The sequence below is a fragment of the Lagopus muta genome, chromosome 26 (assembly GCF_023343835.1).
Source record: "Lagopus muta isolate bLagMut1 chromosome 26, bLagMut1 primary, whole genome shotgun sequence".
Classification (NCBI taxonomy): domain Eukaryota; kingdom Metazoa; phylum Chordata; class Aves; order Galliformes; family Phasianidae; genus Lagopus; species Lagopus muta.
The window spans coordinates 528,921-554,980 of NC_064458.1; the positions used below are offsets into that span (position 1 = coordinate 528,921).

Sequence of the window (26,060 nt, forward strand, 5' to 3'; positions counted from 1 at the left end):
GCATTTTGCGGTGTAGTTATTTCTTGCTGCAGTTCTTTATAACGTCCCAGATGGGAGATTCATGACCCTAGGAAGCAGTCTGTATGCTCCAGGGTTTGGCCTGCAGCAGCCCATGACTCACTCGCCTGCCAGGTTTGGCAGTAAGCTGAGAAACAAGCAAGATAGCAAAATGTCTTGTGGAAACAGCAAAACAAGAGATGAATTAACTGCTGGAAGAGTGAAAAAACAAACCTCTGTGCACAAAGGGGGGCCCTCAATGCAGAGAGCAAGCATTCATGCCACTGGGGACTCCAGAGGAGCCGGCCTCCCAGGCAGCCAGGTCCATTTGTTTGTAGGCAAAACAATCCAGGATGCTTCAATCTTATATGGTGAAGTGGGCGGAAACAGAAGATTTTGAGGTTCTACCCACAGCAGCAAGATGGTTTTCCATGGGCTCAAGGAAGGAAGATTTGTGGATCTACATTGCCATCTAATGGCAAGGAACAGCTTACAGCTTTCAGTGCTGCACAGAAACTGGCTATAACAGCAGTAAGCGAGGGTGGCATGGTCTGCGGTGATTATTATCCTTTGGTCCAGAGCAAATCCTTCTCTGCAACAGAATGGTGGTCCCCAGTGAAGGCAATATAGCTAGCCCAGAAAAGGGAAAGGTACCAAAGCCTTGGGATTGAGGCTGCTGATTCTTCCTCTTCTGGCATCCACTCCAGTTTCTTTGCCAGGAACACAAACATGGGGTGGGATTTCTTTCCTCTGGTGTACCACATACTGCACATGGACAAGCTTCCCAAGCAGGTGCACGTTTTGGGTTCTGAGTGAATCCTGCCATCCTATTCAAAACACTTCACTCAGCATCTCAGGTCTTCAGGACCCTGTTGACAAATACAGATAACCAGAGTTACATTTAAAAAGTGATATATTCTTGGATATAGGCTCAGGAAGGATAGGTCTGTCCTTTTGGTCACACCTAGCCCAGCATCTTGTCCTCACCAGTGCTGAGTAATGGATATGTAACGAGAAAGTATCAGAAATACAATAGTACAGATTGATACTACCCTGCCTTATCCTTCATGCTGAGAGACAGCCCTGCAGGGAAATCCTACAAAGAAAATTCAGTGAGATGTGAGATTTTATGGATTCTGTCATTTCTAACTGAACATTTAAACAGAGATGACAGGAAGAGACAAGTTTGATGTTCATTCTAGTGCTACTGTCGTTACAGCACTCTGCTAATGATGCACCATATTATGTAGTTCCTAGAACAGAAACTTTACATACAAGACAGAGTTGTCTATTAGGAGATAATTACATTAAGAAACCAAAGGAAACTTGAGAAAGGGTTGTCAGCAGCCAGTTCCTTCGACTTTGACACATTTCTAGTCTTGACACACGTACATATGAACAGGAGTTGGAACTCACTGCAAGAGAGGAAGGTGATATTCAATGTCCAGGAGTTTCAAATAGAGCAGGAGCCTGGGCAGAGACTGAGGATATAAAGTGTCTGTTCCTTCCACATGGGCAGATGGGTCATGGTGTTCATTCCAACTAAATTCTGGGAAAAAAATAAATCAGAGTAGGGATTGAGAGTACTGAAAAAATTGACTTTAGTCCACAGGACCAAAAGAACCACCCCTGTCTGTTACAATGCCTGCTGTAACATGCTTCCCACACAGCGTTCTGCCAAAGAAATGAGCACACTGTCGAAGCATCCAGCTTCATTTCCTCCTGGTACCCTCTCCTCTTTACACATGGTCTTGCCAAGCCTTGCTAGGCCCAAACAATCCTGCTGAAAGAAGAGGGATAAACAAGGGATCTCTACCTACTGAACACGCTCCCACCTGCTCAATAAATGCATGGTTTGGAGGGCTTTTTCCTTTCTTGGTTGCTCGCCACTTCACAAGTTAAAGAAAACCAAAGGCTGAGGGACTGGAGAGGGTGTTTCAGGTATTTCTCTCCAGTAGGGAGGGAAATCGGATGAACCCGGTTGATGGACTGCACAGGATGATTTGTTCCTAGATGTTCCTTTCTAAAATGGCTCTGAGTCATGCCACAGCACTGATCAGAAAAACATTCTTCCCGTAATAGAAACACAACAGCAAAAAAGCCCTGTTGAGTGTTCAGTTCTGAGTGCTCAGCCCTGACTCTGAGCCTGCAGCGGGAGAAGGGTAGGAGGGCTGGCTGGAAAGCCTCCTCCGCTCCCTCAGCAGTTGGAAACAACGCAGAAGCTGCAAGAGCCATTGCAGAAGCAGGCTGAAGCCTGCCGAAGGCTACATGCAGCTGCAGACCGGGGGAAAGGCATGCGTGGTCTTGCAGCTGCCTCCATGGAATGCGTTCCCACAGGTGCTGGGTCAGGTGGGGTGAGCACCGTCCTCCCGCTTTCTCCTCCACTCATTTCCAAAGCTGCACCCCAAAACCTGCCTCTTCAGAAAGGAACTACAAAGCCTGCAGCACAGCCACCTGAGTGGAGCCTGAAGGAGGCACAGAGCATGGCCGACCTCCAGAGCCTGTGAGCTGCAGCAATGGAAGAAAAGCTACTGAAGATACACATTGCTCCAAAGAGAGTGAGAAGAGATTGCTGTGGCCATTGGCCAAAGAACAGGGACACTGCGGTGTGGCTGCCAGCGTGCTGTACGTCCTCAGCAGTGCAGCGCAGGCCTGGGGCTGCACAGCCCACTGCCCTCCTGGCTGTCCATGCTTACCAGCACCTTTCTTACTGAGGGAGTCGGGTTTGTCCAGCTCAGAGGGACCTCGGTGTGGCCTTCAGTGCTGTAAGGGAACTTGTGAGCTGGAAGTGGAGAGACCGCACACGGTCTGATAGCGACAGGACACGGGGAAATGAAATCGCGCACTCAGAGGGCGGCGAGGCGCCGGCACTGCCCAGAGCTGCGGGTGCCCCGTGGCCATGGATGAACCCCGGGCAGCGTCAGCTGGGCGGGCAGCCGGCCCAGCGTTGGACCTAAATCTCTGAGCTCCCTGCTGACATGAACCATCCTATGACTCTGCGGTGAGCAGCGCTGCCGTGGGTTCCCGACACCGATCCCGCAGGCTCAGCTCACCGGCCGACGGGCAGCACCGCCCCGGGCCGCCCCGCTGCGCGGTGGAGAGGCGCGCACGGCGCTCCGGGAGCTGTAGTCCCACCTCCCCCATCCGCCATCTTGGCGCCGCCAGAACTCCGCCCCGCGGCGCTGCCCGGCCGCCATCTTGGGTCGGGGGCGAAGCTGCCCTCGTGAGGCGGCGGCGGGGATCGGCGGGTTTGCTTCTTGTAGCAGTGAAAGCCTTGCTTTTATTTGGAATCGGGAAAGCTGAGAATCCCTCACAAAAAGCAGGCTGAGCGGCGTGGTGGTGCCCGTGAGGTGCTGGCTTCTCCTGTGGGTGTTGTGAGGTGTTTGCCTGGCATCTGTTCTGTATGGAGCTTAGATTAATAAAGGCTTTGGTCGTTTTTAGGCCCCCGCCCCTGAGGTGTCCCCTGAGGGCCATTCCGTGCTTTGTTTTGTAACGCGTGGATTTCTGTTGCAGGAATCCAAACAGGTGCTTTTAGGCCCCGTTGTGCTGCGCAGCCAGGCCGTGCCCACAGCGCAGAGCTGCTGCCTGCAAGCGGCCGCGCTGAGCGGCTTTCTTTCGAGCGCACGCTCACATGTCAACACTTCTGCTTTGTCAGAAGCTTAAAAATGGAAACAGTGCTCTCTTTAAGAAAGGGCCCAAATAAGGAGATGATGGAGTGGCGAGGATTCCTCCAGTGAGTGTTCTGGCTCATTCCTTACAAAGGCTGCGTGTGAAAGATAGAGGCCCACGGATCTGGGTTTTGTCCAGGGGTCTCCAGGTTTAAAGCTCCCTGCAGCCGCTTCAGCTCAGTTTCCCTGTGACTCGGCTGGGCACGACTTCTTTCTCTGCCCCAAAAACATAAAGCTTTACTCTTCAGAACTCTTTTGGTTGTGTGAGAAACTCAGCCTGTCCTTCAGCAAAAATGGAAGCTATCAAGAAAAAGATGCAGATGTTGAAGCTGGACAAGGAGAATGCAATTGATAGAGCAGAGCAGGCTGAAACGGATAAGAAGGCAGCTGAAGACAAATGCAAGCAGGCAAGTAGAAATAAAATCACAGATTGTGCACGTGGTGTGGAAATCAGTATGGTGAAGTGCTGTGCTGCACTCTGATTCCGAGAACAAAATTTGAGCTTCAGTTCTCCGTTAATTTGTTTTGAATTTTTTGCCTTTTTATTATGTTAAACTTGTACGGCCATTGTTGGGTATTAATGATCGTTTCTTATGTCTTTGCAAAGCTAGCACTAGCTACGGATTTTTAAGACTATTTTGTCTCAGTTTTCTTAAATCATACATAATTGCTTTAATTTTCGTTTGCTCGTGATTCCATTGAAAAGACATGAAAAACTTCAAGTCAAAGCTGTAGATTGAACACCTGTAGGAACAGAGTTAATGCTGTCTGAAGTCAGCCGATGTTAATTGAGCCTCTCCTTGAAGTGAATTAATGAAGTTCTGCTGACTTGTCTGTGGTCCCGCAGTGCCTTTGGAGGTGCCTGCTGCGACTCGCCAGTAGGTGTGCTGTGTTATGATTTGTCAGCAATGATCAGAAATATCTTAATTTGCAAGGCCTAATTTTAATTGAATTATACTGATAGCATTTGCATATTCTATTGCTTTTTGTTGTTCTTTATTTTGGGTGCGTGCCTACCTCAATTCTGAGCTGTAATACTTTCAGAATGATCTTTAAATGTTTTGCTCACCATGTTCCAATTTGTTACTGAGCTTCTATAAAAGAATGCTCGTATCTTTTTATATTCTCTAAATGTGTTTCTTTCTGCTGCTTCTTCCAGATTGCCGTGTGCATAATTGTTTGGCCAAGTGTTTCTTCTGTCCAATCTGAGATCTTTGGGTGATGTAATTACGTTTTTAATTGGCCATCCGTGTAGCTAAAGCGCCTCAAAAAAAAGTTTCCAAAAAGGCGAACTGCTGCTGCCTTCCTGCTCCACCCCAGCTCACGGAAAGCGCTTCATCTCTTTGTTGCGCTCGGAGGCTCCAGGCTCCACGCAGCACCGCGTGAATGCGGTCGCTGTATCTTCCACAGCCTGAGAGGTGCAGCTCAGATGTGGTTCTGCCGGGCAACACCGGCCCCCTTCCTGAGCTCAGTGGCATAGCAGCCCCAGCAGATGGTATTCAGTGTTAGTGGTGATGCGATGCTGAGCCGCGCTTTGCATGCAGTTAGCAAAGGTGACTTCCTACAGACTGAACGGCGCGTCTCTGGGAACTGTTAAGTATGAGGGTAATCTGCAATGAAAAGTGAAATAGAGGAAATAAGGCTTTGATCTGCCTTCTCTGAATTGTACCCAGTTTTCCACCTCTTTTATTACTGTTTTTTTTAACACAGGCGCACACAGGGATTTTAATGTCATACATGAAGGAAGCATCACTTCCTCCTGCTTGCTGTTCCCTGCTGAAGCACCCAGGGGAGCATGTTCAGTGCTCTCACACTGAGGTTATTCTAAATGAAAGTACAGCAATGTCGCTGTGTTGAAGAACAGCTTGCTGCCAGCAATGCTGGTAAAGCTGTCCTGGATGCTAGAATGAAGAAGATACACGTACTGAAACATGAACTGTTTAGAGTGAACTGTTTGACACTCTAAATTTAGGTGAAAGCAGAGTCAAATGGTTAAATCAGTTTTCTCTACGGACTGAACTGCTTTGTATTGCAAATGGCAGGCGGGAGCAGATGGACTGCAGGCGCACCCTTATCAGCAGCAGCTCCTGATAATGCAAATTCCTTGGGAGTGTGAGGCGGTTCGTCACTAACCGCTCTCCCTGCAGGGTATAAATAGTTCTGTGTAGTGCACAGCATGGATTTATATGGTGTGGGATGGAGAGCACCTCGATGGCCAGGTTGGACCTGGGATGGTGGAGGTTGGGGCTGTTTGGGGCCCTCTGACCACCCCTCTGATGTGCAGAGCTGCAGCAGGGAACGGCTTAGACCTTAGAACTGTCCTTAGAGCTTAGAACTGTTCTTAGAAGTGTACCACAGTCAAAGAGTTTCCTAACAGTCCTGAGTTATTCTGTCACAACAAGCACAAGGACATAATTTTAAAACATTGTAAAATGCGCTGTAGAACTGCAGGATATTGTGGAGTCCAAAACACAAATGAGGTGTAAAGGGGACGATGCCAAGTTCTGCACTGAGCTACATCCTGTGCTGCTAGAGGACAGCGTGCTTTAATCGTCTTCCCTGGGATCCGCTGCCAGGCAGACGCTGCCGGCCCTGGGTCTTCTGGGACTCCATGATATGAAAACTGAGGGAGAAGTTGTAGCCACGTCTCTGTGGTAATCCGTCCAAATTCCTTTTTTTTCTCTTGAAAGGTTGAAGACGAGCTGGTAGCTCTGCAGAAAAAATTGAAAGGAACCGAAGATGAGCTGGATAAATACTCCGAGGCTCTGAAAGATGCCCAGGAAAAGCTGGAGCAGGCTGAAAAGAAGGCCACGGATGTACGTACCCACAGCCGGCTGCGCCCGGCTTTGCTGTGTGTGTGGGACGGGGCCGGTGCGAATCACCGGGCGTTGTTTGTTGCAGTACCTCGGTCAGGGGACGGGAAAGCGGCGCTACGTTTCAGGTATGTCCGGCTGCCGCCCGCCGCGCTGCCCGCTCCGCACCCCGCGCTGCCGCAGCGGCACACGGCACTGCACGGGGCGCCGGGCGGGAGGGACGGAGCCGCTCGGCAGCCGGGGGGCGTCCGCTATACGCGAGCCGCGTTCCCGGGGCCCCGCTTGGCGCACGGCTCCGCTCGGCGCACGGCTACACCGCGCCGCCCCGCACCGCACCGCCCAGAGCTGCCGGGCCCGGTTCCGCTCCTCCCGCGCCACCACGGGCCCAGACGCGGCCGGCGTCGCTTCTGCGTCCTCGGGGCGCGGCCGTGCCGGGGCTCCCGCGCGCCGCTCCTCTGCTGACGTCACCACCCCACCTCCCGCCGCGTGACGTCATCGGCCCATTGAAAGGCGCGGGGCCGCGCGCCGCCACGTGCAGCACCGCGCGCCCTGCCCGCCGCGCCCATGGCCGCGCCGAGCTCCCTGGAAGCGGTGAAGAGGAAGATCCAATGCCTGCAGCAGCAGGCGGACGAGGCGGAGGATCGCGCCCAGGTCCTGCAGCGGGAGCTGGACCTGGAACGGGACCTGCGGGAGAAAGTGAGACCGCCGGCTGCCCGCTCGCCTCTCTCGGTCGCTCTCTCCGGGCTGCCCGCTCCTTCCTTCCTGTCTCTGGCTCTCTCTCTGGCTGCACCCGGTGCGCCCCGCACCTCCCCGCGCTCCGCTCTCCACCGCGGGCACCGCGCCGGGCTCGGGCTGCGGGCTGCGGGCGGGGCGGCCGCTCGCTGGGAAAAAGCGCTGCATGACAACGGGCGGGGAGGTCCCGCCCCGGCGCCGCGCCGCCGGCTCAGGCACAGCTGGGAAATGTCCGAACTGCTGGAAAATAACTTTTCCCTCCCGGTTTTCCCTGAGAAATGGGAGCTCTCCAGCAGCGTGCCGCTCTCCCGGGGCCGGACAGCTGGTTTCACTTAGGTCTGTGTGCGATCAGCCCGCACGGCATCTTCCTGCTGTTTTATCGCATGTCGGCGAGTTAGTTTTACCGTATATGGAGCGCGGGCTGCGGCAGAGGTGGGGCCGGGCGGCTCCCGAGGGTCCGCGCCGCGGCTCCGGGATCGCGGTCGGTGGGAGCGGCCCGGCCGGAGCCAGAAGCGGCGGTGCTCGGACCGGATGCCAGAGTGCTGCGTGAGCGATGCCTTGTGTGTGAACCCAGTAAGTTAAACACGGAGCGAACCAGAGCCCGGGCGGCTCGGGACCGGAGTCGGGCGTCGGCTGCCAGCCGGGTCGGCCGCTGAGCTCCTCCCAGCGTCCTTACGAGGGGAAACCGCGTCCTCGGGCTGAGGAGCGGCTGGAAGCGGCGGGGAGCTGCTCCGCCACGGGAGTCTGCGCAGCCGTAACGAGGAGCGCTCTGCCCGCAGCCCCCAGCGCTGCTTTCTGGGAAGGGTGGCACGACAGGGTTAGGGACACACGACACTGATTAGCTGAGCGATCCCGGCCTTACCAAAGTATGGCTTTTCTCTTCAAAGATGAAGCGATTAAAGGAGCCGTGTCTTAATAAACACGATGTTTTATGAACGCTCATCTGTTTGCATCGTGCATAGGCAGGCATCTCCGTTTGTTGTGTAGTGATTTTGGAATGAGCAGTTAACTGCTGCTTGGCTTTCTGAATGACACCGACCTCATTCCAAACTGTTTGCTGCACAGCTCCTTAAGTACCACAGGAAGTGATGGAAAAGGAAAGGATTTATTTTCAGCACGTATTTAATTTTGCCCTATTTCTGTTACAAAGCAGAGCATCTCACGCTGCAGCCGGCCCTGCCCCGCTGAGCAGAAGGGCTGCATTTGCTGCTCATTGTGCAGGGCCGGTAGCATCAGTCTGTGATGGAACCAAGAGTTTACAACCAGACATGAAGGCTTTGGAACAAGGCATTACGTTTGAGTTTGAGGTCTGCAGGTAGATCTGTCCGTTTTTATCAGTGCTGGCCCCTTTGTTGTGTGCCAGGAATGAGGAGTACCAGCAAAAAAAGGAAGGGGGAAGCAGTGCTGTGTACCTTGACATTCCTGAGATGCCATTGCTTAAACAAACAAAAAGCAGGGAGAGAGGAAAAGGGTTTGAGAGCCGCTGTGCTGCAGCGGTGCGGCGCGGGGCTCAGCTCCCTGCTGTGTCTGCAGGCGGAAGGCGAGGTGGCGGCGCTCAACAGACGCATCCAGCTGGTGGAAGAGGAGCTGGACCGGGCCCAGGAGCGCCTGGCCACAGCCCTGCAGAAACTGGAGGAGGCCGAAAAAGCGGCGGATGAGAGCGAGAGGTAACTTTCCCTTTGGGCTTCCCTCGCTTTCTCTCTTTCCTTCTTTTCTTTCATTTTGTGTAAAGGATAAAATCAAATACACACAGAACGTTCCAGCATCTGCGTGTGCTAATGTGCTCTGCAGACGCTGAACTTCAGGTGCCTTTTTTTTCTCTTTTAAAACTACTTTAAGTGAGTAATTCTATCAGCTTGGAAGAACCTGAGGGTTGGTTGTAATGGGGCCCTTTTTGGTTACAAATATTGAATTCCACTTGGGGGCTTTTGATACAAAATTGCTAAAGTGTTTCTACGGTCAGCATAATCGCTTTGGCTTCTGCAGAGGAATGAAAGTTATTGAGAACAGAGCAATGAAAGATGAAGAAAAAATGGAAATTCAGGAAATGCAGCTGAAGGAGGCCAAGCATATTGCTGAGGAGGCCGACCGCAAATATGAAGAGGTGAGGAATGTGTAGAAGGGGAACTGATAGAATGATGGGAGACCCAAGGACAACATTGGTGTTCTTCGCTTTGATCATTTTTTGTACATTTCTCACACTGTGATGGTGCACCTTTAGAATACTCCCTAAAAGGAGTAATTTTAATTGTGACTTTTGCAGCATTGTAGGTATTTGATTCTATAAAAACTGCAAAGTCTGACTTTGGGAAAAATGTGTGTCTCATTTGTGCACAAACGTTGTGCTGCGCTGTTGCTGCTCAGAAGGGAAGCAGGGGCAGATCAGCGCCGTGTGAACGCTGTGCTCTCTTCTCAGGTTGCCCGCAAGCTGGTGATTCTGGAGGGGGAGTTGGAAAGAGCTGAAGAGCGCGCAGAGGTGTCCGAAGTGTGAGTAGTTTACACAGCTGCAGGTTTAGAACGGAGGCTAAAACATCTCGAGGGAAAAATCTACTCATGGGGGAGCACGCAGTGCTTGGCAATGGCTTTGTGCCCCGTGTGCCCAACTTCCTGCTTTCAAACTTAACTTTTTTTTTTTTAACATATATTTTTAGACTTCTTCTAAGTAAAATCAAACCGCAGCAGAGTGGTGACCTCTACTTTCTTTTCTTTTTTTTTTTGGCCTGTAGTAAATGTAGTGACCTTGAAGAGGAGTTGAAGAATGTTACAAACAATCTGAAGTCTTTGGAAGCTCAATCTGAAAAGGTTGGTTCTTTCAGTAACCTACGGGATGGGGACAAGGTCAAAACCTGTAATTAAAATGCACAGAAATGCAAAGAAATGAAGAGGGGTTATCTGCCTTCCTGTTCCAAGAGGCCATCAATAATGCTGCATCATCTCTGCGCATTCAGCTGTTTTGTGCTGCACGAGAAAATAAAGTCTAAATTGATGCATGAAGTGGTTTGGACATCATCAGGCTCACGGTGATGGTACAGAAATCAGAGTCTGAGGTGTCTCAGAAGTGCGCAGAGTGCATGCAGCTGTTGTGAAAAGGAAAGCAGTTGTAAATAGATCACGTTTCCATAAACATCTATTGCTGCTGCAACTGCCCTTCAGGAGTGTGTTTGCTTCCACAGTACTCGGAAAAGGAAGATAAGTATGAAGAGGAAATCAAGATTCTCTCTGACAAGCTTAAAGAGGTGAGTCCAGCCCTCCCCAGGCAGCTTTGGCGGCGTTTTTTAGCAGCACTCAGTTATTCTATTTAATATTCCTAGGCTGAAACTCGTGCCGAGTTTGCTGAGAGAACAGTTGCCAAACTGGAGAAGTCCATTGATGATCTGGAAGGTATGGAATTACGCATTGCTTTTAAAATGGGTGTTATATCTTACTGGGAAAGGACAGAAGCATCCCCCTGCTGTCCCGGTGGGCTGTGCAGGCTGTGCTGCCTCGTGGCTCTGGAAGAGATTCTCGTTCAAAACCTTGTGAACAAAACTTTTTGGCCAACTCACACACATAGAATCTTAAGAACCATTTCAATTAGTAACAAAATCATAACGCTAGTTAGCCTGATGACTGAAAAATGACCGAGATTTATTTAAAAAAGCACAGATGAAACGCCTGGCCTGGCAGCTTATTTCTACATATTCCTACTTTCGCACTGCTGCTCAATCACAGATCTCTTTTCGTCTTTTGTTTTCCCCTCCAACTGCTTTGCTTGCTGCCTTCTCCTGTCCTCGTGCCCTCTGCTGTCCGCCTTTCCCTCTGGCTGCTCTCCACTGCCCGGCAGATGAGCTGTACGCTCAGAAGCTGAAGTACAAAGCAATCAGCGAGGAGCTGGACCACGCGCTCAATGACATGACCTCGCTGTAGTTTGCTCCTCTCGGCGGTGCCACCTGCTGCATCTCTTATGCTCTTCTTGCCTGTAATTCCTGCCGTTCTGTGCAGTCCTAAAGCGATCCTTTGGTCTGATCCTTCTCTGTAAGAACTCAATAAAAATCAGATCCCTCTACCTTTCAGCTTTGGGGCTTTCTTTCCTTATAACCCGCTGAAAATACAGCAGTGATGACGCTGTAAGTAAATACAGCAGCACCTCATTGTGAGAGCGATGGCAAAAGAAAAGCCGCGTTGTTTCCCGTGAATCTCACGGTACGTTTTTAATTCGAGGAGCAAAGCCGCATCGTCCGTTTTAAGTCCATTTTTTTCTCCCTTCTCACCAGACAAACTCGCTCAAGCAAAGGAGGAGAACCTGGGGCTGCACCAGACGCTGGACCAGACGTTAAACGAACTGAACTGTATATGACGCCGAGCGGAACCCCGCGGCCCGAACGCGCCGCCCGCCCTCAGCGCGTCCCCGCCGCCCCCAGCGCTCCGACACACCGGAGCCCGGCGCGGTTCCGCGGGGCGCCGCGCGCATTAAACGCTTTTCTCGCAGCCCGCCGCTCCGCTCCTTGCGCCGCGCCGCCCCTCGGGTGACGTCACGAGCCGGCACGCCACGTGACGCTGCCCGCGCGCCCCGGCCCCTCCCTCCGGCTTCGACTCGCGCGGCCTTCCGCCCGGGGCGGGAAGTGACGTCGCGCCGGACGCGCGCGGCGGGGAGCGCGACCAATCGCGCGGCCGCTTACGCCGCGAGCGGAGTCCAATGGAGCGGCGGCTCGGGGCTCCGCCCCCCGGGTTCGGCGGCGACGCGGCGCTCCGCTCGACCAATCGGCGCGCTGCGGGCGGTGACGGGCGGCGGGTGCGGCCCGTGAGGTGGCGCGGGGGGCGGGCGGTGCCGCAGGGGCGGCGCCCGGGAACATGGCGAAGACGTACGACTATCTGTTCAAGCTGCTGCTCATCGGCGACTCGGGCGTGGGGAAGACGTGCGCGCTCTTCCGCTTCTCCGAGGATGCCTTCAACGCCACCTTCATCTCCACCATCGGTGCGCGGGGCCGAACGGTGCCGCAGCCCCCGCGGGCGGCGCTGCCGAGCTGTGCGGTGCGGGCCGCCTCGCTCCCTGCGGCGCTGAGCCGCGGCCCGAAGCCCCGCTCCCCGGGCGGCCTCCGCTCGCTTTCCTCGTGGGAAGGCGGCGAAGCCGGAGCGGGGGAACCAGAGGGAAAACCTTGTTTGGTTCTCTGTAGAAAGTAAAAGTAATTCAGTTGTTTCTCGTTCCAGGCATTGATTTTAAGATTAGAACTATAGAGCTAGATGGCAAGAGAATCAAGCTGCAGATATGGTAAGGCTCGTTTATGAGCTCCACGCGTTGACAGTCGGTGTCGGTGCTGCGGCGTAGCGCCGTTACTTTTGCGTGCGATTTTGCTTTTTGGCAGCTGGTTGTCGTCAAAACAAAAGCAGTTTTAGTGCACGTGAACGCCGCCGCGCGATGTGAGCACTGAGGCGGGAGGTGAGCGAGCCCCCGTTCTGTCTGTTTGCAGGGATACCGCCGGGCAGGAGCGATTCCGCACCATCACAACGGCGTACTACAGAGGAGCCATGGTAGGAGCGCGGCGCGGGCGGTTCGGCTCCAGCAGAGAGCGCGGCCTGCGGGCGGAACCGCCCTGCAGTTGGCCGAGTGCCGGTGCGGTGCCGGGCGCTGGGCGGCCGCCGTGACTCAGTGCGAGCTCACGCCCCGTCGCCGCGTCGCACAGCGCGCGCTGACGTTCCGGGTTGTGCTGAAACAGCTCTTCTTTATCTGTCCCTTCCGATACGGACGGGTCTTCTAACTGTTGCTTAGACTGATGGTCGCTGAAAGAGGTATCTGTCTCCTTGTTCCTTAGGGCATTATGTTAGTCTATGACATCACCAATGAAAAGTCTTTCGAAAACATTCGGAACTGGGTCAGGAACATCGAAGAGGTAATTCCTCTGTTTACTTGATGTTAAAGGTGCTGTTTCTCCTTCCAAAAGCAGTTAGAAACTAAATACTTCAGAAATGTTGCTTTCAAACTCAAAGTAGAAAAGAAAATCAGGAATAACTGCCGGAATGCATTGGCTAACAGTAATTTGTTGTGCGTGCATACAGAGCGTGCTTTTGATTTTGTTTTCCTGGCACAAGTGAGCTCAGAGCTGAGCACGGAGCAGTCGGTGCCTGCAGTGCAGTGCTGGGGTCAGATGCTGTGCAGCTCAGACACCTACAGGGAGTGCTTAGCACCAGCGTGTCCCTTTTTTAGTTCCTGATGGACACCTCATCTTTTGGCAGTACTTGTAAGACATAAGCAGAAGTCCTTTCTTTCATCTGTTTCTATCTCAGCATGCCTCTCCAGACGTCGAAAAAATGATCCTTGGGAACAAATGTGATGCAAATGACAAAAGACAAGTTTCCAGAGAGCAAGGGGAGAAGGTAAGTGCCACAGGCTGCGCCCCGTCGTGCTGCGCCCGGGTGCTGAGGGTGAAGGCAGCGTGCGAAGGCGGTGCTCCGGGGTGTCTGTAAAGCCTGCTGAGTTCCCTCCTGCCAGCACTGATGCAGTTGCTGCCTGAGCAGAAGCAGTCTGTGCTGCAGCCTCAGGAGAACCTGGTCTGAAGTGATGCAGTTCTTCTCAGAGAACTGAGGCATGGTGATGTTCCCTCTTGGATTCGGTCTTCATGCATTTTCTCCTGAGCTGAGCAATGAAGTCCTCTTTATGAACATTAAAATACCTTTTATTCATTAATTTCCCACTTCTGAAGCAGTCATTACTATCGTTCCCTGGTCCGTGCAGTGAATGCACCTCCTGCCCCGCAGTGTCCCCACTTTAAGGTGTGCTGACAGAGCTGTCAGAGTGTAAGAGCAGCATTCATTACTGTGTGTGTGCTTCCTCAGTGGCTCACTGGTACTTCTGAGTGCAGCTCCTGAATGCTTCCCAAGCTGCAGTTGCAAAATATTTTCCCAGTCCAACAAAAAGATGAGTCTGTGTAGAATGCTGATGGATTATCTGCTTGAGACGTGTTAGATGCCAAGTAACTGGCTGAATTCTCAGCCAAAGAAAGAAAAGCATTTAGGAATGGCTGTTCATTGCATTTATGGCCATTCCTGCAGCCACCCAACTAACACCAAACCTGCTTTTGTTCAGCTTGCAGCGAGCTTTGGAATTAAATTCATGGAGACCAGCGCAAAAGCAAATATAAACATAGAGAATGTAAGTACTGCAACCTTTCTCTTGTATTTATTATCTTATAAAGTGTGCAGATCAGCAGTAAGAGCAGTTGCCCCTCTTGACTGGGTGCGAAACTCAACTGCAGATACTTCACATGGGCTACTAAAGTCAGGAGGGCAGATTATTATTAAACAAAACAGCTAAGAGCGTGTTTTATTAACTGCATTCCTTCAACTGTTTTCCTTATGCAGGCATTTTTCACTCTTGCCAGAGATATCAAAGCAAAAATGGACAAGAAGTTGGTAAGTGACTTCTACTTAGGCTAAGCTGTGTTTAAATGGAGAGGAAAAAACATAAGAATTAACACCAAGAACTGCATCACAGCAAATGGCCTCTCGTGGCCTCTGACCAGAACGCACTGAAGGTCACAGAGGTTGTCTTTAGTTTCAGTGAGCTGTGCTGTGCCCATGGCTTATAAACCATTGTGTCTGCATTTCACGAATCAGCTGCAGTGGTTGACGTTCTCTGAACAAAATTTTTCAGTGTGTTTTTTAGAAAGCCACATGAGTGGTAGAGGAGAGCTGCTAAAGGTATTTCTTGCTCCTGCAGTCAGGAAAAGTGAATGGTATAAGGTTAGAGTTTGGAAGGTCTGCTTCACACTTTGTTAGCTTCATTTCATGAAGAAAATCCCATCACTTCTACCTGTACCGACACCCTGACGTACCGAGCACAAACCAAACACGTCCTGTAACTTTTGTGGTCTCTGCTGTCTTTGTCTTGATGGAAAGGAGAGCAGGCTCTGTGCTTGTTGGTCAAAGCCAAAAATTGGATGTGCAGCTCTGACTTTTCACAGAGGCTGATGCAACCGAAGGGTCAAAGAAATGAGTGAAAGCTCCTGCTGATTTCTAGTAATATTTTTTGTGTAATTACAGATTTGATTCATCAAAACGTAGAGATGAAATATAGGCAGTAGAAGCTGTTAAGTATAAATAAGTAACTGAAATTCTTTGCATCTTCAGGAAGGCAATAGCCCACAGGGCAGCAACCAGGGAGTCAAAATCACACCAGACCAGCAAAAGAAAAGCAGCTTTTTCCGATGTGTTCTTCTGTGAGGGACACAGCCTTAATCTGAGCGCCTGCTCAGCCCAACTGGACTGTGCCTGCTCTGAGTGAGACTTCTCTGTCTGTGGACTGTAGCGTTTCCAGCAAACCTTGTCACTCTGTGACCATCTGAATAAGAAATTGTTTATTTTAGTAATTGTCTGACTCTTCAATTTTGGAGATGAAACAAGTTTATTTTTGTCAGATTGCCACTGGGCAGGCATTGTGTGGCAGAGGAGCACAGATCGAACGTGACCTGTAAGAGCACCTCTGCTGACAGGCTTCAATCTCCCTGTTTGTATCTCTAGCGTATCCAAATTAGAAAGATGAAGTTATAATCAAAATCAGAAACTGAAATGCCAATATCAATAAAGTACAGGTGCATGTACTTGGTACATCTGCAGATCTGTGTCTGGATGCATATAAAGCAGCTGCATCAAAGCAACGATGAATGCACTCACGTAGGCAGTTCGGGCTGCGCCTTCCCAGAGGCTATAAGGAAGCTTTCTGCACAACTCCTTGCTACTAGGGAGACAATTCCTCGAGCTGCTGTTCTTACTCAGCTGTGTTGTTGTAGACAATCCATGAGTACAAGTGGAGTTTAAAGGAAATTGAAAGGAATCTGTTTTTTAGGGAAAGCAAAGTGTGCTGTAGGGGTGCTGGTTCCGCACTGCCAGGAGTTCCTTTAGCTGGGTTACAGATGACCAGACTTAATTAAGCGGGCTGCACATCCAGCAGGAGAGCTGCAGATGTTCTGCACTCGGTTTTTGGGGAAACAGCCCCCAGGGACACGTATCCCACCTGGACACCCCAGGGAGCAGCTCTTCCTTCTCTAGTTGAAAACGGCCCCCGATCTGTCCTGAGTAGAAGCTAGTTATAAATTGTGACCAGAAAATGTCTTGCACTGCTTCCAGCTGTGTGATCTGATGCACACTCGCTCACATATGCAAATAAATGTTGCACATATGAACACTTTCTGAAAACAAACTTTTAAAGCTGAGATTTGCCTTGCTGCCATGTATTGATCATTGCAGATTTCAAGCAGCAGCAACCTGTTAATAGCATGCATCAATGCAAATGATGTTTAGTCCTCAGTGGAAATATTTATTCTTACCAACACGTCGATTACATTCCATTGTATAAAATGTAACAGCCTAGTAAAGCACCTGGGTAACTAATTGCTCTCATTTGAGAGGCTGTAAGCCTGACTAATTAGATTAATAAAAGGAGCCAGTAAGAGCAATCTGCTTAGAAGTCTGCTGTCAGTAATTGGAGTTATGGTATATTTAACCCAAGCGAACGTATCAGCTGTGTCCTGCAACTCACTGGAACTGTTCGTGTGCTGCTTTGTTTACATTGAAAACTGCACTTAAGGATAAAATTAAAGCTCACTTTAAAGTTAATGATTTAATAATGATTACTTACCAGCTTTGTTTTCTTCAGTTTTCTGGTAATCTGTCTCGGCCTCAGAGGAGCACTCCTAAGTGTTACTGGAGTTAATTATAAATCTGATAGATTTTTAAACTTATCTGCAGCATGCAGCTGAGCTCACCAGGAATACTGCCTGCTTTCTAAAAGGAAAAAGGAAATTGTACTGTGTGAGTTACTGGCTTAAAAATGCATTTTAAATGCCACCAACTTGTTTTTAATAGCAGATTAAAATGAGCTCTGTTCATTATTAAATTTATATGTGAAACCTTCCTCCAAGCAGAACCTTGTAATGTTTGTTTTGTTTGCTTGTGGCTTTTTAGCGTGAGGACTTGGTGACAGTGCAGCACAGTCAGTGGGACACAGATGTTCTGGTAGGATAAAATCACATAAAGGCACTGAAGAACCTTCTGGTGCTTCAAAGGACAGTTCCTACAGAGGGACAGCCTGGACAAGCACTGCTGCTACCCTGAGATAAGAATGTTTGGGGTTTTTTTTAAGAAAAAAAGACTGCAAGGACTTATGGTGCCCAGTTGAGGTGCTTAAATCAGATCTGGTTCATGTTTTGTTTCTGGCTTAGTGGTACACGTGGATTGTCTCACATCCTGCCACCTCTTTTAATGTAGCCAGATGTTGCAGCCAGAGTTACTTCAGGAAGTGACTGGGCAAATCAGTGCTCAGTCTGCCCTGCTGTCAGCAGGCTGTGCACCACGACAGCAGGCCTTGCCACGGACAGCATCTCAGTTGTTTGCCTTCAGATAGGAAAGAAATACCGCATTAATTTACAAACCACGTCGTTTGTCAGCCTCCATTTGCTAAATCTTATGTCACCCTTTTGCATTAAAAGCTCTTTGTCTGTGAACACCTTTGGTCAAACTTACGCTGGCTGTTGCCCGTGTCGATATAATACAACTTACACCATGATTTCCTTTTCTGATCCAATGGGTTTTGCTCAGTGAACAGCTGTGTTACTGCCCAATCTCAGGAATTTGTGCAGTTACTGCGACCTGCAGCCATCGCTGTGCTCCTGCCGTCTGCACTCCATGCAGAAATGGAAGCAGTGTAAACAATATGAAACCTAGAATGCAAGTATGGGGCAGGGAGAGCTTAAAGACGCCGCAGTGGCATTTCTGCTTGGCTACGTGTTGCCAAATGCTGACATCAAATCTGGCATAAATACAACATGTAGTTGACATTTCCATCACGTAATTTAATTACTGTGTTTTCTTAAGCACGAACATTACAAAAACACAATGTTCAAAAAGGTTCTGTGTCTCCGAATGCAGGAATGCATTTATATGTAAGCTTTCATTAACTAAGAACAAATCTGAAATTGGATACAGAATCTATAAAACAGGAATTTAAGTAGATCTGAAAAGCTGAGAATGTGCTTGCCACACATTTTCTACATCTAAATATCACTAAAATGCCAGGTAATCAGTTAACACTTGGTTTGTAGAGAAACAAACCCATTTTTGAGCATGTTCTCAAATTCCTTTACTTCGATGAGGATCGTAGCATTCTGTGGTTGACCTTACTTTGGAGGCTGGTTGCAGCACGCTGGATAGATTTCACCCTTTTGGGTGCAGACCTGTCAGCTGATTTGCAGTGCATGCTGGAACTGCTGCTGCAGTGCTGACGCTGCCTGTCCAGTTCCTGTGCTGATAGCACATCTCATGTCCCACGACATCAGAGCCTCGTGCTGCCATCAGGCTTTCAGCCTCAGATTTATAAATCCTATGGATTATTGTAAGTCTCATTGCTGCTGCTGGGAATTATTTGGTCTCCTTTCGTGTGGGATAGTAATCATCTTACTGACAACTGTAAGGGGTTTTATTGCTGTGGTGGTGGTTTGGCTGATGCTCATGCTCAAAAGCTGCCGGGATTTCTTGTTTTCTTGGACATGAAATGGATGGAGGTTATGCTGGAGGGGAAGTGGACAAATGACCGCTGAAAGAATGGTCTCCATTTCTGCTACAAGTTCACAGGGGTTGGGAAAGAATGGTGACTGAGGTGTGTCTTCATTTATAGATGAAATAAAGCTCTGTTCGATGGAACATTAATGGTAATCGCAGTCTGATTATTTCAGGCTGCTTTATTCTTTGACCCATTTCTTTCACTGATGCTTGGAGTTTTTGTCTTCTGAAGCTGATCAAAGTGCAGCAGGCTGCTCTCCAGCCCCTGCAGGAACTGAGCTCTGAGCTGAGCGTGAGCTGGGACTCATGACTTCGTTCTGAGGGGAATTTAACACTCGCAATATTTTCATAAGCAACTGTAAACTGCGCTTAGAAGGCCCACTCTTGGCTGCCACCTTTCCACGTTACCACTGCTTTCTTAAACACTTCTCATTGATTTTGATGTTTGTATGAAAGACAGAACTGTTGTTTATTACAGTATGTATGTTTTTACTCTGTACAGGACCCTGAGCACTGCATAAATAAACTTCTTATGAAAAGAGAACTTTAAAAAATCAGTTTATCAGTCTGGTTCATCATTAAAACACAGATCCTTTTGTGGAACACTATTGCCAAAAACAGGGAAGAGTGTCAAGAACACAGGATGGGATCTGGTTTTGTTTGGTTTTTTTTTATTGTTTAAGCTGTAAATTGTAAATTCTGAATAAATCTGCCCTTTATCCATCTTAGAACCTGCATCAGGCATCAGTGACACGCTAGGAGAATAGTTGGGCCAGTTGATTGACTGAATCATTTGTTAAGGCTGTTAAAGGACATCAGAGGAGCTGGTTACACAGTTCAGATTAACCATCCTGTTTTTGAATCTATTTTTGAAGTTGGTGGCATTCTCTGAACCTCAGAACTGGAGCTGAGCACCTTCTCAGTCTGTGTTCTCTGAGGAAAACCAAGTTCTGGAGGTTTTCCTAAACCTAGAGCTAGCTTTGTCTCGGAAAAAGGAGGAGTTCAGTAGGAACAGTATAGAGATTCCTGCATGCAGCATGAGTCCATAACGTGGGGTTTTTAATGGATATAGGGGTATTTTCATAGGGCCTTTGTTTAAGAAGCTGTAATTTCATACAGCCCCATACCTGGTGGTTCCCCAGCTTAAAAAATACATTTTTTTTCCACATCACTGCTTTGGTGAGGGAAGGAGGTGGGAACAGGCAATTTCATAGAAACACTGTTGTGGAGTAACAGGGAAAATCCAATAAAGATGAACTTTTCCTTTTAAGGAGCTGAGTTCTGTGACCGGTTCCACTTCCACACTGTTCAAGAAGCAGCGCTCTCATCTTTATGTTTTGCTACGTTCAGATTCGAATGTGAAATGTGCTGTTAAAAAAGGAAGCAAAATCACTTACGAATCACTTTACTCCATTCAAAGGGATTTGTTGCCATTACTCCTAAAACTGTAGTTTAAGTTGGAAACTATTTTTCAAATCACTTGCAAAGAATTGTTCCATTAAATAAATGCAAGATTTGGAATGCTGTTTTATATATCAGAAAGCATGCTTGGGCCACATTGCACATTGAACGAGCTTTTCTCAGCTATTTATCAATGGAGCCTGCATGCTAATATTTACTTTCTCAGTTAGTAGGAGGTTCTATCATGTAAAAAGGACACAGGAGGTTCGAAAAGCAACAGTGAAATACAAATGCAAGCCTTCATGCTTTCTCATGCATGTTTTCCCAGTCTTTGTGGTGGGCAACTCTACCAAAACTGCTAGGGAAGAGCAGAGATCTGTAACCAGTGAGCAGCCAAAGCGTGTTTCACAGCTTCCAGTAGAGCAGTTGGGTGCTACAAACTGAAATCCAGTATTACCTGAGGAAATCCGGAGCTCGAATTATCATATGCTGAAAGTCTTCCAAAGAAAGCTTTCCATCGTTGTCCAGATCAGCTTCATAAATCACCTTCTCGCATGCAAGGCTGACTTCTTCTGGGGTGAGTTCATTGCGGGTTAATTTGTTCACAGTTTTCTCCAAGTCTGATTTGCATATGTAATCATCATTGTTAAAATCTGTCAGAAGAAACAAAAAGAATTCAGAGTGAGAAAAACAGCACTCTGCATGGCTGACTGCCAAGAGCCAATAGGAAGGGTTTGGTTTCCAGGCAAGTAACGATTCGTTTTAGAGCGTTCAAACGAGAAGGGAAGTGATGTGTGTTGGTATAAACATGTAGCAACAAAATAACAATCTTGTGTCTCCCTGTCATACCAAAGGTAACAATCGTAAATAGCGCAGTGGTTAATTATAGTCAAGCCATAATTAAGCTATTCTAGCAAATGAGCACTACTGAACTAGAGGCACGAAAGAGCAGAAGGGAAGATAACAGCTGTCCAGTTCTGGTGGGGTTCACTTAAAGGCTGTGCTCAATCGTGTACTACTTAATGTAAGAAAAAAAAGTTGTTTTGTGGGTTTTGTTTCGATTGGTTGTGGGGTTTTTTTGTCTGTTTGGCTGTGGCTGATCCTGGGGAAAGTAACAACAAATGAACTTGCCCTTAGAGAAAAGCGCTGGAGGCGTCATCTCCCCCTCACAGCCAAACCCAGCCCAAACCCCACCGCTTCGTGGGCAGCCAAATCCCTTCCCTTTCACTTTTCAAAGCAGCTTCTCAGACAGAACTGTTTCTTAAATGTTTTATCAGTTCTTGAAAGCTGAAGATACTTTCAGGTTGCAAATTTTTTAGTAAATCCTAATCCCAAATAAATAAGAGACAATAGGATGAAAGGGTCCAGAAGTTTCTAGGAGAAAGAGTGGGCATTCAAATGTAAGCAGAGAGAAATGCTGTATGAAGACATACCAAACTAGAAACCATTACAGTCACAAAATGGATCATTTTGCATTCCTGTGCGCAGCTGCAGCTTTTCCTCAACGTTCCCTTTTTTTGGTTTTGGTTCTGTTTGCCTGGGTCACTCACCATAAATTTTAAAAGCATAATAAGCTTTCAGGTCTCTGGGAGCCATCTCACTCAGCACAGAAAACATGTCCAAAAAGTCATCTAAAGTCATATTGCCATCTCCGCTCTCTGAGAAAACCTCTGCGATCCGCTGGCGGAACGGATTGTCCTGGGAAACAGAACACAGCACTGAGGGAAGGTCATCCTTATGATATTAATTTCAGTGCAGATAAGAAAACTGGTGCCCAGTATTTTTTCTGGTAACCCCTTTTCGTCAGGCAAATACTCCTTTTTTCTGCTATTATGTTTTTGTCTAATCTGTTAGGCACAGCTGCTGCCTTCTTTAACCTCTGTGCACTTTCTGGGTGTTTTCAGGAAATCATTAGAAGGTTCCAGAAAGGCTTGACTTTAGTAAGCAAAATGTATTTGTATTTCATCCCCTTAGTAATTAGAACTGGATGAATTATTAAAAATGGTCGATTGAACTGAATTGTGTCACTTGATTCCAGTTGTGCTCCTTGCTGCGTACCTTCAGCTCCGGCATGCTGCCAATGAGCTGGTAGGGAAGTGTCACCGTGGGCCTGCTGGTGTAGTCGAGTGGGACGAGCTGCGGGGCCAGATCTCGGTATCTGTGGAACAGCCTGAGAGAGAGAAAGGCTGGCTGAGGGAACAAGCTGTCAGACCTCTGAGAACGACTGTTTGCCTTACCTGTTCTTCACACTCTGCATCCTTTGCCAGGATGGAACCAGTCCCTAAATAACATTTATTGTACTCTGTAGTTGACGTCAGTGGAAGAGACAACGTTAAAAAAGCAGCACAGTGAAACTGGTGATAAACACAAAGCCCTCGGGCTTTCAGAACAGCTTAACAGGTTTTCATTCACCAAAGGTATCTCTACTTTTTCCATAGCGGTCAGGTTCAGAGACAGAATGTATGCACAGTCATCTGAATGTATCAGCACTTTGTCAGCTTGCTATTTTCCTCATCCCTTTGTGTGTGTGAAGATCCCATTCATAGCTGTTATCAACAAAACAATAGGTTAGAATTTTAAAAGGGGTTCTTATCAATAATAAATGTCTTATTCATCACACACTTATGGCTCTGGCATCTACTTACTACAAGGAAAGGCAGATTGAAATTTCAGTTATTACAGAATCTTTTGTATTTTATTCAATATTTAATTCGTACACAGACATCAAAGTTCTAAAGGGGGATATTCTGTACAAAATTGTCACTCATACTCCATGCTTCAGAGAAATTAGCAAGCAATGCCTGATGACCACTTGAGAGGTGCAGAAACCAAAGAGTTGTTTTCAGTGAAAAGTCTTAGTCCTATAGGAACAGAACACCAGATCCTTTGGCCAGAGGTTGAACGCAGCACTTGATGAAGTTCACAAAGGCTTTGAGAAAAAAGCGCCTCCGAGTAACTGCTGCTGATTATTTACATGAAGGAAATGTGAATAAAATTTGATACAATCATTAATGACTTCTTAAAACAGGCAACATGTCCCGAGGTACAACAGGACGCTTTGAAGCGCTTGTCCTAAAATGAAGTGAGGGGCACATGGGTGTCAGCAGCAAAATATACACTAAAATACACCTTATTATATTTATGGTGTAGAGATGTTACCTTCACAGAAAATTTAAAACTCTGGATTCATTTATGATAGACTGCATAGGTAGTTTTTGTCCTCTAAAAAAAAAAAGAAAAAAGCTCACATTGTCCAATGTATGACTTCAATTTTGTATAAATGCATTAAAAATACTTTTGAATGTACTTCATCTTTTATATAATCTATTTTGTAGCAATCTTTGTATTTTACACACAGAACACACAAGACTCACCTCAGAATTTCTTTCCTTGTAAAGAATGTGCAGTCCTGTGAAATAAGGCATCATATTAATGGCACTTTTTAGCACTCATTGGCCCTGACTCTTCCACTACAGTGACTCAAACAGAATGATAACGTGGCCGACCATCAATACTCTTTCTTTTTGTACATAATTAGGAATACTTTATAACCTTTCTTGATGTAAGAATCTTACCAAAGTATCTTACTAAAATCTTCACTGTAATTCAATGCTCTTAGTTACTAATTTTTAAAGAGGTTGTTTAAAAAAAACAGCAGCAACACCGTTATTCAGTGTTCTGTCTAAAGACTCACTTGGTTCGTTTTGTACCTGATATGCATCCAGCTGCTCTGGAGTGAAAATGGTTTGCTTGTTGCCCATGTCCAGCTCTGAACGCTGATTGTCCCATCATTCTTTCCTCAGTCACTTTTATAGGAGGCCTGGATATCCAGATATTAAAAGCTTCAACAATGAGGTTCGGGTAAAGCAGAGGATCAAATAACCAGCTTCCCTATTCCACGGGCCGCAAACAGCCGTCATAGGAGCACTTCATCACATCTCCAGTCTGGCTACTCACGGCTCTTATCCAGCATCACTCACCTGCCTGCATGCGCAGAGCCTCATGTTACAGCACTGAGCCGCGCTGATGCTTCTGGTGGGCAGCACATCTCCGTGCCTTCGTACGGCAGACTGCCTGACAACTGGCAATGCCTCTCCTCGCTCAGAGCCGGCACCGAGTGCTCAGAGCTGCTCGCAGTGTTGCCAGCGCTGCCTCTCCTGTCTCGTTTTTCTCCACATCACACACTGATGTCAGCTGTACTTGGGGCAACATCTGTACAATCCTCTTGGCCCCCTGTTCCTCCATTAACACGCATTACCTCTAGTAAATGGCCATTAGTGTGACAAGCTGACATATATACAGGCCCGTATATGGCTTTGCACTGAAAATATGAGAGGATGCATCGTTCATACTTAAGAACAGAACTGTGAGTTAAATGTGAAACGCGAGGGCAGAACTGGCAGCAGCACTACAGCTCACCCCGGCGCCTTAAGACAAGCGGCAGCGATTGGCTTTCGGTCGGTTCGGAGCGGAACGGGGCGGGTCGGGACGGGTCGGGCCGGGCAGCTCGGGGCGCGCCGTCGGGCTGCAGCGGTTTTGACCTCAGCGCCGTGGCTGCGCCGCTCTCGCGCGCTGCCCGCTCTGCCGCCAGGGGGCGCTGCTCAGCGCGGCCGCCGAGACATGGCGGAGTACGAGGCGGTGCAGCGCGGGCCGCTGCGGCTGAAGGGCGGCGGCGCGGGGCCGGGGGCCGGGAAGCGGTGAGCGGCGGGGCGGGGGGGGAGCCGGGAGCTGGGCCGGGGCCCGGGGCCGGGCGCTGAGCGGCGTCTGTCCGCAGGAAGAAGAAAAAAGCGAAGGACAAGGCCCAGATCCTGGAGCAGATCGTGAGCGGCAAGAAGCAGGAAGAGGAGAAGAAGCGCGGCCTGGACAAGCGGACCCCGGCACAAGTGGCCTACGAGAAGATGCAGGAGAAGCGGGTAGGTTGGCCTGCCGAGCCCGACCCACACGGGATGTGAGGCGGGCTCGGAACCACGCGCTGATAACGGTGCTGTCGTGTCTCCTAACAGCAAATGGAGAGGATCCTGAAGAAGGCCTCGAAAACCCACAAGCAGAGAGTTGAGGTGAGCGGAGCCAGGCGGGGTTCAGCGGGCGGAGCCGCAGGGGAAACGCGGCGCTGTGAGGAGGGCTGAGCGTCGGTGAATGCTCTGATCCTGAGTGCTTTGTGCCTCCTCTGTCCCGCAGGACTTCAACAGGCACTTGGACACCCTGACCGAGCACTACGACATTCCCAAAGTCAGCTGGACCAAGTGAACGGCAGCGTTTGGATGGAGAGTTCTGCTTACATCAAACTGGGCTGCCGTGTAAACCTCTGTGTTCTTGGTACTGAATATTCAATGCATCTTCGGAACATTTATCACCTTGTACTGTTGTATTTCAGTTTCAGAATACTCAACAAAGTCTCTTCTTGGCTGCTGACTTATAGAGGTGCAGAGGGGTGTTTTTCAGTGCTCAAAGCCACACTAAGGCCAAACCCAACTGCTGTGAGACAACAGGCAATGTTCCTCTATTTGTCCTATGCCAGCAGGTCTCGTTAGGAGCAGGATTCTCTGTGGCAGCATTATGTTGTGTCAGCTGCTCTCATAAATTGCAGAACTGTGTAATTTCTATCCGAAATCGCTCAGAGTTGGGGGGGAGTGGTTTCTGCTGTATTCTAAAACCCTCGTATCTTTGATGTAACTTATTAAAACGCTGCTTTCAGCCATTGTTTTGGTGCTCCTTTGCCCGCACAGCAGGGGCAGTGCTCTGCATGCAGTCCGTGTGCGCTGACACTCACAGCCCTCCCTCAGAAGCGATGTGAATCACATCACAAACCCTCACGCACTTCTTCAGCCCAAGCGTTTTCCCTCCGCTACCGCTGATTCCCCCAGGCTCCTCAGCCTTCCCAACTCTCCTCCGCTGACCGCAGCCGGCCGCGGACTATTTA

The 26,060-nt window shown here is 48.8% G+C and overlaps 4 protein-coding genes and 1 long non-coding RNA gene across 8 annotated transcripts; 3 read left to right on the forward strand and 2 right to left on the reverse strand.

Moving 5' to 3' along the window:
- Window positions 1–699: 699 nt before the first annotated feature.
- Window positions 700–3,240, reverse strand: LOC125684881 (uncharacterized). Its single transcript, XR_007373346.1, has 3 exons — window positions 1,833–3,240; window positions 1,414–1,546; window positions 700–866 (listed from the first exon to the last, which is right to left on the reverse strand). It is a non-coding gene; the product is annotated as an uncharacterized LOC125684881 (long non-coding RNA).
- A 519-nt stretch (window positions 3,241–3,759) lies between these two features.
- Window positions 3,760–11,677, forward strand: TPM4 (tropomyosin 4). Of its 4 annotated transcripts, none has more exons than XM_048927430.1 (9): window positions 3,760–4,072; window positions 6,356–6,481; window positions 8,744–8,877; window positions 9,197–9,314; window positions 9,627–9,697; window positions 9,937–10,012; window positions 10,384–10,446; window positions 10,522–10,591; window positions 11,464–11,677. In XM_048927430.1, exons 1-9 carry the CDS (start codon window positions 3,959–3,961, stop codon window positions 11,544–11,546), a joined length of 855 nt encoding a protein of 284 aa, XP_048783387.1. In that variant the 5' UTR covers window positions 3,760–3,958; the 3' UTR covers window positions 11,547–11,677. The 4 variants fall into 4 exon arrangements, with proteins under 4 accessions (XP_048783387.1, XP_048783386.1, XP_048783389.1 ...); XM_048927429.1 differs by lacking the exon at window positions 11,464–11,677 and adding an exon at window positions 11,034–11,255 and having other exon boundaries at window positions 3,762–4,072; XM_048927432.1 differs by lacking the exons at window positions 3,760–4,072; window positions 6,356–6,481 and adding an exon at window positions 6,984–7,174.
- A 324-nt stretch (window positions 11,678–12,001) lies between these two features.
- On the forward strand, window positions 12,002–17,096 carry RAB8A (RAB8A, member RAS oncogene family). Its single transcript, XM_048927433.1, has 8 exons — window positions 12,002–12,164; window positions 12,398–12,458; window positions 12,658–12,718; window positions 13,000–13,077; window positions 13,472–13,561; window positions 14,271–14,336; window positions 14,546–14,596; window positions 15,314–17,096. Exons 1-8 carry the CDS (start codon window positions 12,041–12,043, stop codon window positions 15,404–15,406), a joined length of 624 nt encoding a protein of 207 aa, XP_048783390.1. The 5' UTR covers window positions 12,002–12,040; the 3' UTR covers window positions 15,407–17,096.
- Window positions 17,097–17,211: 115 nt separating this feature from the next.
- On the reverse strand, window positions 17,212–24,621 carry CIB3 (calcium and integrin binding family member 3). The gene is made up of 6 exons (XM_048927434.1): window positions 23,851–24,621; window positions 23,515–23,549; window positions 22,199–22,310; window positions 21,691–21,838; window positions 20,598–20,793; window positions 17,212–20,107 (listed from the first exon to the last, which is right to left on the reverse strand). The coding sequence occupies exons 1-6, from the start codon at window positions 23,899–23,901 to the stop codon at window positions 20,086–20,088; spliced, it is 564 nt and encodes a 187-aa protein (XP_048783391.1). The 5' UTR covers window positions 23,902–24,621; the 3' UTR covers window positions 17,212–20,085.
- An 88-nt stretch (window positions 24,622–24,709) lies between these two features.
- FAM32A (family with sequence similarity 32 member A) lies at window positions 24,710–25,838 on the forward strand. The gene is made up of 4 exons (XM_048927661.1): window positions 24,710–24,837; window positions 24,915–25,053; window positions 25,144–25,197; window positions 25,319–25,838. Exons 1-4 carry the CDS (start codon window positions 24,761–24,763, stop codon window positions 25,385–25,387), a joined length of 339 nt encoding a protein of 112 aa, XP_048783618.1. The 5' UTR covers window positions 24,710–24,760; the 3' UTR covers window positions 25,388–25,838.
- Window positions 25,839–26,060: the final 222 nt, after the last annotated feature.